Source organism: Vanellus vanellus (assembly GCF_965231255.1).
Source record: "Vanellus vanellus genome assembly, chromosome: 13".
In the NCBI taxonomy this organism is placed as follows: Eukaryota; Metazoa; Chordata; class Aves; order Charadriiformes; family Charadriidae; genus Vanellus; species Vanellus vanellus.
Genome location: NC_138918.1, coordinates 7,328,233 through 7,342,318, shown reverse-complemented (window position 1 = coordinate 7,342,318; position 14,086 = coordinate 7,328,233). Strand labels below are relative to the sequence as shown.

The window sequence follows — 14,086 nt, the reverse complement described above, 5'->3', positions numbered from 1 at the left end:
GTAATGGCTCACAGGGTATTGTTACAGCCCAGCTGCACATAAATTAAATCCATTAGGCTTCAATGCACTCCGCTATCACAAGTGCTTCTTATTTTTGAAAAGAGTTATGGTAAAATCAATCCAACTGAATGAGACTGAAATGCTAGAGTATTCCACATTCTTTACTCTTTGGAAATGCAGTTTTCTATTATCCTTCCAAATGTGATGGGGAGAGAAGAGGGGACATTAATATTATAAAGTGCAGTTCTAGTTTGGAAAATGTAAAAATAGCAACTTTCTATTCAACAGATGTGCTCTCTGCTCTCAGTTTCTGTGCTTGACTTTCACCTGATACAAATGAGCTTAAAATTGCACAACACAGGAGATGATAATCCACAGCAGCAATGGTATGAAAGTATTGGTATACTAACAACTGCTTATTCCTGTTAGTGGCCACAAACTAACCAGCTCGTTCCCACAAGCATAAACTGGATTTTGTTTTGATACACTCAACAATGGACATGCTTACCTTTTTTCCAAGCCATGCTGGCAATGCTATGACTCACACACTTCATAGGGCAGAACATGGTATTACAGAGGTGGTTCATCAGACAAGAAACACCACTTTCATCCTGAAGTGGTCAAAAAGAAAATACTTCAGAATATGAAGACACATCATGCTGGTTTAAGTCACTTTAATCAAACCAAAATTTTTTTCCACCCACTATGACTTTTTGGGGTCTGAAAGCGGTACGTGTTACCTTCCTCACAACGTGTGTTATTTGTGCAAAAGGGAAGTCATGATTCCCATAACCAGTAAAAACACCTGAAGCAGTAACATAGTGGTCAGGGCACTAACCTAGGAAAATTCTAGCCTCTGCCTTAATGACTGTTGCTATGTTTCACCTCCAGGCTGCGTAATAATCTGCACTGACAGTGCAAGGAGCAGAGAACAGTACTCCTCCCTTTCAGATGGCTGTGCACAGCGCTATGGCATGACATTCCCTCCCCCTTGCGCACTGCATCTTGAGGTCCCAGCTATACAGTGGCATGGCTTCTGCAGGAAACATCCACCAAAACTTTTTCCCTAGGGTTTAAGACAGTCCCTAGAGTGAAGAGAAAACTGAACCCAAGAGTCCCTCCTACAGAATGACTGCTATGCCAATTGCGATTCTGTAACTGTTGGGCCTCCTCTGTTTTTTAAAAAAGAGTTAACCTTACTCTTCCCCCCAAAGAACCATTGAAAGTGCCTGCTCTTAGCAGATGTATCTAAACTGTGGATCCCAAGTGTTTGGAGATACCTTCCTGCAGCATACACCAAGCACTCTTGGACAAGGAAGGGTTTCAGGATGCCTTCTGTCCTCCCAGCAATGTCCTAGCACATGCCACCAGACAGCTTTTAGTGTAGGTTCTCCCAGGTAGTCTGTATTAGATCCCATTGTCAAACACCTAACTCTCTCCATGCATTGCACACAATCCATAGACAACACTATTTTGTTGTCTTTTGTTATCATCCTAGATAACCCTTATTTATGCAGCTTATCTTTTTCTTTTATCAAATATTTTTCCATATATTTATTAAGTTTAATACTTTCTAGCAGATTTATGTATAGCATTCAGCAAATACGGTAAGTATGAAAGAAAAATTCCAAAGGCTCGCAGAAGAAAGGGGAACAGCTATTTTACATATAAGTGTCTCACTGGAGCCATCTGCTTAGCTGACATTACAAGCAGACAGAAATGATACATCTTCTTAAGCTCTCTCTATCCATCACTTACTATTTTAGGTTTGTATACTTATACATGCAAACAGCTCTAAACTCCCTCATTATTCTCTTGGGATGTGCAATTATTGGTTTGTCTATGAAATGGAAGAAAAAATTATCTCTGAACACATAGTAATCAAAGCATCATTAACCATGCTTTCTGTGGTAAAGTGTACAGAAATTTTTTACTGCATTCTCCTGCCTGTGTAGAGACATTTGTGCCAGCCAGCTGAGAACAAGCATGACGTTCGAAAGTCATCAACAAAGTTCATATATATTGGACAGTGTGTAACATTTTCTGGGAAACAGAGAATGAAATCTAGATATAAAAATAGATGTGGTTTAGCCTACTCATAGAAAATTCTGGATTCAGGAACAGAGACCTTATTCCAATATATTATGCAAAGGTGCTTTCAACCTTAATTGTAGATGAATATATATAAAAGTTTGCAAATAACATTTTGCTCATTAACTTGCATGAATCTTTACCCTTATATTTCATGAAATGATGCTCACACAATCATTCTGTCTGTCCATCCATCTCTCAGCTTCCTTTCCGATACTCTTCTTAGTAGCCTTTGGACCTCTTCATTGATTCCTACCAAATTGAACAAGAAGTTAAATTAAGAAAGATAATCAATTCTGTATTACAAAAAATTGTGGCTGAATAGAGGGAAGGGACCCAAATTAGTGCCTCCTCTCAGGAAAATACTTTTGTAAGTCTGTCCCTTGAACAATTTCAAAGCCTGCTGGCTACTAAGCTTGTACATGCTGACTAGCTAGTCAGCACACACATAGCCCAGAAACAGGTAAGCCACATGCTCCCAGTTGCCTGATAAGATGGGCAAAAACAGGAACAAGGCAGATAAAGGTTGCAAATCCATAAATCAGACTTTATTCATCCTAATGGTCACAGGACAACTTGTTATACCATGTTTACCTGATTGGTTTATAACTAAAATAAGGAGATAAGCAAAGCCTCCTTGTAGAGAAAAGCAAGGCTATTATGTCAATTTATGTCACTACAACGTGGACAGATGCATCTGTATTCCTCTATTCTCTTGGTTGTAAAAGCATAAAGTCAGGTTTGATTTATACTCAGTTGTAATTTATGGTCTGGCTTTTTCCTAGAATATCCATAATTTTCACAATATCACATTCAAATTTGAGTACACAGTTCTAATAAGACTAATTAAACAATTTTTTCTGATTTTGTCATTCACAGTGATATGCTTACTGCTGATTTTAATCAAGCACAGTCTTAAGTTAAAGTTTCATTTTTTATTTATTCCTGTAACCAGTGAACTCCATAGAGATTACAAATGTGTCTCAGTTGCTTCACTTTTCAATTAGCATCATTGACTTTGTAAGTCCAAAACCAGTGTAAGAAGCAGCATGCCCCAAATGAAAGTCACTGGTGGGACACACAATCCCACCAGACAAATCAGGGACTTCATTATGGCAAATCCTGCTTTAGATACTCTAATGATGTGAATTGGCATAATTTTGAGCTCAAATAAGACAAATTCATTTACACTGGCTGAACAATGAGCATTCTGCCTCTACAAAACATGTAAACAGTGATAAAGGCAAAGAATAGTCTTAATTAGCAGGTTGGACCTTTATTTTATACCCTGTGAACTTCAGTCAAACTGATGAAAACAACGGAAGGCTTGAAAAAATACTGGGATAGGATTGTTCAGATAAGTGGAAGGTGACAGGGAAAGGAAATCTGGTGGTGTTACTGGAAATTTCTTATGTCAAAATATATTAGCTTGACCATGAAGAACATGCTTCCTACCTAGTAATTCCCATAATCTTTATAGGACTCCAGCCAATATACAGAGAAAAAGAGAATGGATGTTCAAAATTAATAACAATCCTTCACAATTTCTTTGATAAGTCAACCTAAAAAATGGATGTATCAAAACTTTAATTCATAGCTGTGATTAAAAAGCCTTTAATTGCCTATTTCACAATTTCCTTTAAAATGTTCTTTGGGAAGCACAATAATTTGATTCCACTGGGACTTGTGTGCAAATGTTTAATTCTAGCAAAGAACCTGAACTTTATATGACCTCTGGAAAATGGTAATTATTTTCTCTTTGCTTGATTTGTTGAACTTTCGTTTCTTCACTGTGAAGATCGAAAAAGCTGTCCCAAAAAGTAAATTTAGCATATGGTCTGGAGCCTGAGGTAATTATGGAACAGTTCATCCCTCTGCTTCTAGTTAGCTTTGAGTCCAGTCCTGCACTATTGTAAAACAGGGTAGCTTGTGCCCCGATTTCAGTGAGAACTGGATCAGTTTCACAAGAAAAGCAATGGGGACCTGGTTTAGAAAATCCAACATCGCCATCTATTGGATTTTTATTCCGGGTGAGATTCACAAATACTCTAATCCAGCTAAGAGTTCTCTGGAATTTGCACATTACAAATTCAGCCTCTTTAACAGTAAATCAGGAAGACTTTTACTTAAGGCAGTGGGAAAACTTAGACTTCCTAGCTTCAATTTCAATGAAGTCTCTTCCAGAAGTGATGAATTCCCAAAGCTGTTTGTTTTGTTGAAATGTTTCTTTTTTACAGTGACAGCCATGAAGTAAAGCTGACTGGCAAGCTTTCAGAAAAAGAAGTCAACTAACTGAATTCTACACATGCCTTTACAAATTCCTTCCTTAAACTTTAAGTACATAAAGTGGGAATTTGGTTTTCATAGAAATTCATGTGGCTTGAAGTTTCATACTGTTTTATTTTTTTAAAAGAGAGAAAGCTGCTCAGGCAACTTGGGACTAGAACCTATAAAAAAGAGGAAAGCTGTGAAAAGCACCACTTCCTTTGACCGAAATCTTCCAGATATAACCTTCATTCTTTTAGTAGAAACTCTTTCATTCAGTCCTCGTTTCTAAAATAATTCACCTCCTGTGCAAAATATGAGTTTACTATAATAATAATAAAAAAATAAAATAAGTTATTTTCCAGAATGCTGTTTTAGCAGGAGAAATTGTACTCAGCTGCAGAATACACCAGTCAGCCTGCCTGCACCCTAGATGCAAGTAGGAATAATTAATATGCATCTCTGCAGTGCTGGTATTGTACCAGTATTGTACCCGATGTGGCTTGAAGCACTTTAACATCCACATTAACAAACTCTTGTTGTATGCCTGTTCATTTACGTTATTTGTGACTTAAACAGCACAAGACTGATTTTTTTCTCAAGGAATGCATACTTTTAAAATACATCAGGATTAACCAGCAGCAGATTGAGTGTAAATTAGTTTCACCCAACAACAAAGGCTCCTGCTCTCATGACTGGGTAAAAATAGAGACTCCAGCCTAGGGATCCTAGTGCAATGCTTAACTGAGAGGAGCTGCACTCAGGTGGGCCACAGAGGAAGCCCGAAAGAGGCTACAGAGAAAAGATCCTTTTAAAACGCAGAATTCATAGCCGAAATTTGCTCTAGTCCTGCTGTAATCCTCCTGCAAAGCTTAGACGTTCTGTGAAAACCAAGAAGCATGTATATACATTGCTCAGTTTGTAGGCTTCATGTTGGCTGTACCTTGTGAATCTTCTGCTGTAAATATTAGTATTTAAGAATGTCTAAAGACTGTAAAATTCAAATGCATATCCTCATAGTCTCTGGCTGTTTTATCCAAGGGCTTGGTTCCGTCTACTGGCAAAATTTAAACCTCCCTTCAGGTTCAGATTTGAAATACCTTAACATCTTTAATATTGTATGAAACCAGAATGGTATGTGAGACTAAACAAGTTTAGGATCATCTCAAAGTTTCATGGGAAAATTCACATATTCCTGACATATATAACTATGAAATGTTCATCAGGGGAGCTCAGAACTGGAGTCACTTACAGCTCATGGAAACATTTAGGAAAACAATGCAACTTTCTGGAGTGAAATATTAGAAAATTGTTATCCACAAAGAAAAATGAAATATGAGGGTATAACAAGTCTATAGCAGGGACCGCAAGCTTTAACAAGCAAAGAGCTGCTTTTATTTATTACAAGACCCAAAATATTTTAAGGATTATTTTTTCAAAATGCAGATACATCTTTTTTCTTATGTTCAGCTTTTTCATATAAATCAAGCAAATGAGCAAATACATGAAATTCAGCAGTAAAATGTCACCCAATGTGTCCCTGGAATCACAGTAATTATGCACACAGATTGTGCCTAATTGTGTGCAGAGCCATCTTGAAAATGTGGCCACAAATACAGGAGCTACAAACTCCCAGTGTGAGAGTTAGTTGCCAGGTATTGTTCTCAGGAGTTTGTTCAGCACAAAATCAGCTGGCTTGCAATATTTAAACTATTGTATGTCTATTGATACACTTTGTGAACATTTTACACTTGGAAATATGATAAATTCTCACTGTCTCCGGTCTTTTTAGGAGATGTTTTAGTAAACTCAGGGATATTAGGCTATGAATTTCCATAACTTTATTGAAAGAGCAGAGTCATTTCACCAACTGCCAATTAGGCATTGCTGCAAGATAGAGAGTAACTACTATAAATTTTAAAATATGTTTTTAACAATCTGAACAAAATGCTCTACTCCTTCCAGTTGCCCTCTTGTCTTCTATAACAGTGTTAATAGTTATAAAAGGTAGGCAAAATCTAAGTTTATCTTGAAAGTAGTAAGAAAAAAGTATTTGTATAGCATCTAGTAGAAAACTTTCATGTCAGAAATAAAAGAATATAATTCTTCTTTCACATTGGTCCTCTCTATATTTCTTTCATCACTGCTGAGAAAGCTAGAGTCAACACAACATCCCTCACTTTCTGCAGCTTTTCTTTTGGCACACTACATTGTACTTGAGTCTGTTGATCATGACAGATAACATCACCGTCATCACACTGTGGGTTTGAGAACAAGAAAAATTTGGAAGGGTAAAGAAGTTCTTGCTGGAGGAAAGTATTGAGATATACACTCTTTCTCTGACTTCACCTCTTGAACTTATACCTGGCTCAATAAAAGTATTGTAGTATTAAAGTGTTCCACTTGAGGTACTCAGTGACCCTGAATTCTGCTGCGTGCTTACCCAGAGAAGTAAACCCATTCAAAACCGGGAATAAATCTCAACAATACAAGCTAAGGCTTCCATCACTGAACTCTTACTCAAACATACCTACTTATTCAGGATTATATGTTCTTGACTTTTTCAACAGGTGTTCACTTAAACATCAATGCTCTGAAAAATCCCTTAGCACTAAGAAGGTTAAACAAATGATACAGAATTTTCTTTTTTTGTATATATACAATCTTCAGCTATTCATACACTTCCACTTACAGCAATGAATTAGAGGTTCTAAAAGACTGATTAAAGCAGTAACATGTTCTGTGTTTGAACAAGTAAGTTTTAGTCATAAAAACTGGCAACTGCCCTATAACCCATCTGGGTTATTTCTTACTAAAATGCGTATGTTTGAAAATACTGTAAGACAACTTGTTCTTGTATTTTCCAAACATAAGTAACCTATGAACACAACACTCCCGTAAGGAAAGTTACAATGTAAAGAAGAGAAAATGAGACATACAGACAGTAAGTCAGCACCCGTGAACCTTAAAGACAGAAGTCATACGCGTTGACTACATTGATACCTAATGAGAGGTTAGAAATTCATTCATTGGCTCACTGGAGGACTGGTCCCCTGATGATCGGCAGAGACCCTCTGGTTCTCTTGGTGGGTGTGTCTATTCCCTGAATACCAGTGAAGCCTTTGGGATTTTACTTCATAGTGGCACTGAGGAGCAGTTCCACGGGAGAGAAATTTAGAGACTTTCACTGAGCTGCAGCTTGCTCAAGGCTAACCTCAGGGGGAACCAACGATCATAAACAGCAGCTGTAAGGCTCAAAGGTCACTCTGCTAAAAAGGACTCCTGGGCACATCCCCATCTTTAATAAAGTAGGACCATGGGAAAGCTTTCCCTTCTTCCTAGATCTAGGGCAAAGATTCATAAAGGAATAATCACCCCTAAATGAGAGGAGGGAACTGAGGTTCTGGGGAGTTGCATCTTTTCCCCTATGTTGTGTCGGGAGAAACAAAATGCTGAATCGACTCCAAAGCTCAGGGAGCCCCAAAGTGTATCCAGATCAGAGGAGATGCAGGCAGAAAACTTATATGGTAAAATTTGCTAATTCTTCTCACACTTCTTCCCATTAAGTCAATAAGATGGTACGTTTCATCAACTTTGAGGAACCCTATTTAAGAATGAGATAATAAGGAAAAAATGACAGTCATTTTGGAATTGTAACCCCACGGGATAAGTGCAAAAGGCGGCACATAGATTTTGGATGGCGTGCAACAGGGCTGGCCAGGGACTGGAACGGGGAACAACAGCATTCCTGAAAAGCAAATGTTCCTAGTCCTGGGTCCTACTAACTTCAGAGCTGTGTGGAAGCTAGAAACCCCTGCCTCACATGGAGGCAAGGTAGTATACTGGCACTCAGCAGCAGCAGCTCAAAACTACTAAGCAGGTCCAATTCCTGTAGACTTTTTGCTGGCAAATAAACTCTTTTTTGGAAAAGTTAAAATAAAAGCTAGCACACCATCCTGGATGGGTTGCTGACCCCCGATGTCCAGTATTATTACCAGTTCAGTTCCTTCTGGGGACGAAACACCATAACTCATTCAAACCTCTGTGCTCTTTGCACAGCCAGAGGAGATTTAAATAGCATTTCAGCAAATTCAGAACTGCATGGATTGATTTTGTACCACAGCTGTAATTTTCTTCTTCCTTTTCAAATGACATGATATTTAACAGGACAGTGTGAAGGTTCAAAAATATTATCTGTAAGTCAGAATAAATTGCACAGTGCTAGCAGAGCAGCAGAAAGGCCCATTTTGGGGGGCTAAATCATTGCAGCTGGGATGTTTCAGAATGCTGAATCTACTTTTTTACCCAGAGAGAGGGAGAAAAATCAGCCACAGAGCTCCTGTTTGCTTTCATTGTAACTAGCCATGCTCTTGCCAACTTACTGCAAAGTGTTCCAATCTCTTGTTAATACCCACATCCATCACGGGCACCAACAGACTCAGTCATCAGAAATATTCATTTAGAAGTAGTGATCAAACAAATTAATACCAAAAATGAAGCTGGCATCCAAATCTTCAATTTCTACCCCAACTTTGAAACACAAAAAAATCTCACAGGCCCCCTTTCAGGCTTGAACCAAAGCCTGGCGATGTCAGTTGGAAGAAGTTCAGAAATTAGGACACATCTCAAAGCATTTCTAAATAGGCACCTCCTCCTCAGCACCCTCATATGGAATAGATACACTTTAGTCCACTAATGGAGTTCTGCCAGATTTAATACTTTCCTGGTATTTTAACAATGGTTTCTGGTAACTCCAAAAGAACCAATATGGCTTTAACAGTCATCATAGTATGAGGGGAAAGAAGAGAGAATCATTCTCTCAATAAAAGACTGATTGCCTTCTGTTTTTAAGAACCTGTATTCTCTGAGGATAATCCCTGACCACATCCCACTGATGAGAAGATTCCACCTAACCCGAACCTGGAACAGCCTATATAATGCAGGGGCTTTTTTGTTGGTGGTGGTTTTTTATATTGTTGGTTTGGGTTTTTTTCATAAATTAGAGCATTTAAGAACTTATTTAGAGGACCATTTTGAACTTTATCTTTCACCAGGACTTGCTTACTGAAAAGCTCTTTAGAGCAAGGAAAAAACTCCTAAGAATATGCTTTAACTGCCTCATGGCTTGGCACAGCGATTTTCAATAAAAAAGCATTGCTTCACACACCTTTGACTTCAAAACCTGTGGAAATTCAGTTTAGTTTCAAAATTTGGGGATTAACATTTGCGGGGTACACAAGGAATGCATGCAAAACAAGATGAAACGGAATTTTATTCCGGTGCTCAATTACATAAAGCTCAGTTTTCACATGTCACTGGAATAGAAAAACCAAAGCTGAAGTCTGTACTGGAAACAACCAATTCATGGTGCCTTAGACATGATACAGCTATCACATGCATCCTAAATAGTCACTCACTACATAAAGGAACCACTACGTTAAAGTAGTGCAGGCAACAGAACCTGAACCAACATCACCAACATGCTGCTGCAGCTACTATCCCTCTTTTTACCTATCTACCAAGATTTTCCTATTATCTTCTCACCTTTTTTTTCTTTGCAGCTGATCTCGTTTTCACCCTGATTTACCTGTTCAAGCCAGGTAGTGCTTGCCCGATACTCTCTGCCCACCAACACCATCCCTAGATGTACCCTATGCTTCGTTTACCACGCACCCCCCATCCCTTAACCGCTTCCTAGCGAGCCTGATCCGCGCCCTTACCGCAGATGGAGAGAACCGGAGCAGGGATCTACCAGCCCAGGGACTTCCCAGTTTTAACTGCGCCTGATCCCTTGAGGAGCCTCTGGGGTGGAGGCCCTCACCCCCCCCTGAACCCAGCCTAACAGGAGCAGGTGTAACTTCGAACTTTGCAGTGAGCCCAAACAACTACAAGACACCCCTTTTCAGGTGCGCCAAGCGGCCCACGTTAAAAAAAAAAAAAAAAAACAAACAAAAAAAACAACCAAAACCTCAACCTCAGCGCCCTACGATCGTGCTCTTGCGACCTCGGAGAGAGAGAACAGAGGTCCCGGTCCCTGTCCCTGTCCCTCTCCCTCAGGTAGGGCCCGCGCCCCACTGTCGCGAGACACCCCAACCCCACGCGCATTGCACGCCCTCGCAAGACTGCAAGTCCCATCAGCCCGCGCGCCTCTTCCTCCTATTGGCTGGGGCCGGCAGGAAGTGCCGTGCGGGGTGAAGGGTGAGGGACCGGCGGCGAGCGGCGGCCGGAAGCGAAGGAGCAGGTCTTTGCCCGGGGACGGGACGGGACGGGACGGCGGCCTGGGACGGGCCCGCCCCAGGGGGAGCCGGTGGTGTCATGGAGGGTGTGGGGCGCAGCCAGGCCCCTTATCTCCGGGGGCGGGGTAGGGCTGAGATGACAGAGCCGGGAGCGGCTGTCTGGGGGCCTGGCTCTGGGGGCCTGGCTCTGGGGGCCTGGCTCTGGGGGCCTGGCTCTGGGGGCCTGTGGCGGGGCTGAAGGGGAGCGCGGTGCCGGCGAGGCCTGGGGCGGCGGCGGCGGTGGCGGTGGCGGTGGGGTTCCCTGCGCGCAGTCCCCAGGGGACCAGAGTGCGCGAAGGGGTGCTGAGGCCTGTGGGTAGGCAAATGTGTATGTCTTCAGTCCCACTGCAAAGGAAAAGCCGCAGCATAATGCTGTGCCGGTGATGGGAATGTGAGCTTGTGAACTAACTTATGGGAACCGTGTACCGGCCCCATGTCACTGTATAGGCCATAGAAGGAGAATGTGTAAGTTGCTAACTCCCTCGGGGGGTAATAGTTTCCCTCAGGTGATGTCAAGAGTACTTTTAAGCTCTTTATAGAGATTCACTTGCTGACAAGGCATTTGTATTATACTTATTGAGGGTTATTTCTTTCTCATTTCTAAAAACCTAACTCCTCCAAGGAGTACAACATGGAAGAGTTTAAAGATGCAAGTCCACCTGAAGAATTACTTGATCACTTAAAGCTTTCTGATCAGAAGTCTTCAGAGACTGCTGCCAAAGATGCACAGAATCCCAAAAACATTGAAAGTGGATATGAACCATCTTCAGCCAAAGATCCCACAACAACAGATGAGTGTTTCCACGACTGCCATGACTCCTTTGAGGCAAAAGAACCTATGCTGGATGATGAAGGGAATTTACAGAATGATGAGAATAGCTCAAGGAAGCAGACAGAACTAGATGAAGAATACTTACTAGAACTAGAAAAAGATATGCCAGAGGAAGAAAAACAGGTAATCCAAAGTAACAATGTTGAATATAAAAAGATAATATTTTCAGTGTCACGTTTCTGAATGTGGCCAGCATGAAAATTGACCTTTTAAAACTCTTATGTGTCTAATTCTACTATTCTTAGTTTCTTCTTTTAGGTAACAACTTTTTTTATTAGCTTTCCTTATTCTTCTTAATCTTCACATTCCATTGCAGATTTTCAACTGCTTTCACCGGTGTGTAAGGTTACTGTGACTGGGAGAGATTATAAGAACAAAAATCCCCCCGTTTCACGTTATTTAATTGTGTGCATTCATTGTTTTCACCAATTAGCTGCAAGGTGCTTTTCCAAAACTCGGATCAGTTTTCAGGGTAGTCCTGTAGGCATGAATTAGATCTTAGTTTAATAAAGGAAATAGAGTCCTTACTGAAAGGCTAGCTGCACAGTTTGTATCATAGGTAACATTGAATAACTGATTATGATGAGGGAAAGAGACAATCGTGTAAGGAATGGCAGCATCTTAAGAAAGCATTACTTCATAGGGGAAGATAGTGTATTGTATAGCTGTATAGTTTTTATTCTGGAAACTCCCAAATCACCAGGAGCAGTAGAAGAAATTACTACTGTAATCTGTAAAATGGGCATAACAATGCTTGCCAGTTGTAATAAGGAATAATGGGGGTGGGGAATTTGAAGAAGTTATTTGGTGCATCCTTTGCGCCAAAAGGGCCTCTGGAGAGGTCATCTAGTCCAACCCCCTGCTCAAAGTTAGATAAAATAGATCAGCCTGCCCAGAGCCACGTAAACATTTCAGAGTCTGGAGGTTGCAGAGCCTCTCTGGGCCTCTGTTATAGTGTTTAACTACCCTCATGGTGGAACCTTTTTTCTTTGTATTTAATTAGAATTTCCTTTGTTGCATCTTGTGACTACCGGCCCTTCTTTTTCTGCATGCCTCCAGGAAGAGTCTGTCTCCATATTCTCTAGCAATGAAGTCTTCCCTAGACCACCTTTTCCTAAGGCTGAACAAACTCCGTTCTCCTAGGCTGTCTGCTTAGGTCATGGTCTCCAGAGTCCTGACCATCTTGGGGGCCATCCACTGTACTCCCTCGGGGAAGTCCATGTCTGTTTTGGTATTTTTTGTATGGAGTGTACACCAAAACTGGGCACTGTCCAAACGCATTCTCAGGTGCTGAACAGAAGCCAATAATCACTTTTCTTGACTTACTTGCTACACAGAAAAACCATTATCACTTTGCCCTTGTATCTTTTCCAGTTTAGGCTAAACAGACCCTTTTTTGTACTTTTATTTATTGCTGGTACAACAAGGAACATTCTCATCATGAGTCACTATAAGGTTTCTGCAGCAGCCTATAACTTGCAGACAGCTTGAGAGTTTCATAGACAAAATGCTAAAAGCTGGGGGGAAATTATGTCATAGAATTAAACTAGAAAGAGCAGCAGGCCTGGAAATTGGGCGTCTTAGTTTTTGTGTTGCTATTGCTTCTGTTGTATTGTTAGGTAATCATTTAACTTTGCACATCAATTTTTTGCTTCTTTAAAATGAGCAAATGACTAGTGAACTTGAATACTTGCATTCACCTTTGTGGAACTCCGTTGAAAGGTGCTATGGGAGTACAAAAAAATAACTGTATAAAGCTGGAAAGATTCCTTTAGAGAAAGTATTGATACAGCTGCAGTTCTCATCTTTCTGTAGGTTTATTTCCAGTGGTATTGAGCCAATCGTGCCTTTCAGCTTGGTTTGTGATTATACGTAATGAAATGGAGGGATTCCATCTCTTGGTATCACCATAACTATTAGATTTGCAATATTTATATTGTGAACATTATGTTCCATAGAGAGCTTTCCAAGTGGATTATATAAGCATTCTTTGAAATATAGCTCGTTTTTTTCTGTAATAAAATATTGTTGGTGTCTCTTATAAGCAGAGTTTGAGAAATCCAGAAACTAGAGATGAATTAGAAGCTTACAGCAGTTGTTATAACTATTGAAGTAGCCTATTTGCATGATCTTACCCTGCATCACCTTATATTCTCTGTGCAGGAAAACTGGGGGGGTGTGTCATTCCTGAATTGCCACTCCAGCTTTGCTCATAGTACTTGGAATTGATGGTTACAAATATTATTTTATTTTATTTTTAAAAGTGAAGTATTCTATATATTTTGAATATGAAAAGACTCCGTTAAATGATGCAGCTTTTAAGAAAAAATACTGAAGTTATGGCCTGAAAACAGCTGCTGTACATCCATTTATTCAGTTTTTCAAACACTTTAAACCTCCTTCCCATTGCTCAAAAGGTCGTTTTTGAGAAGGGCAACATGACTCTTTTTTTGCAGCTGGAGAAAATGAGGCAGAAATATTCAGAACTTGTTTATTTGACTGTTTAGGTTATGACCAGACACTTAGCAGCAGTGCTGTGGTTGCTTAGGCAGTCCTTCATCATATTCTCAGCCCCCCGCTGCCTCCTGCATTGTGCTAGAACACCTCTCTGTGTGAATGTGCA

General features: G+C 40.3%; 1 protein-coding gene across 3 annotated transcripts in view; it reads left to right on the top strand.

Moving 5' to 3' along the window:
• Window positions 1-10,560: 10,560 nt before the first annotated feature.
• Window positions 10,561-14,086, top strand: part of TTC1 (tetratricopeptide repeat domain 1) — a 49,181-nt gene continuing 45,655 nt past the window's right edge. For 2 of the 3 annotated variants that reach the window (XM_082489883.1, XM_082489881.1), the window contains exons 1-2: window positions 10,561-10,597; window positions 11,254-11,586. In XM_082489883.1, the coding sequence (XP_082346009.1) occupies window positions 11,263-11,586 (324 nt within the window). In that variant the 5' untranslated portion in view covers window positions 10,561-10,597; window positions 11,254-11,262. The other variant, XM_082489882.1, reaches the window with a different exon arrangement.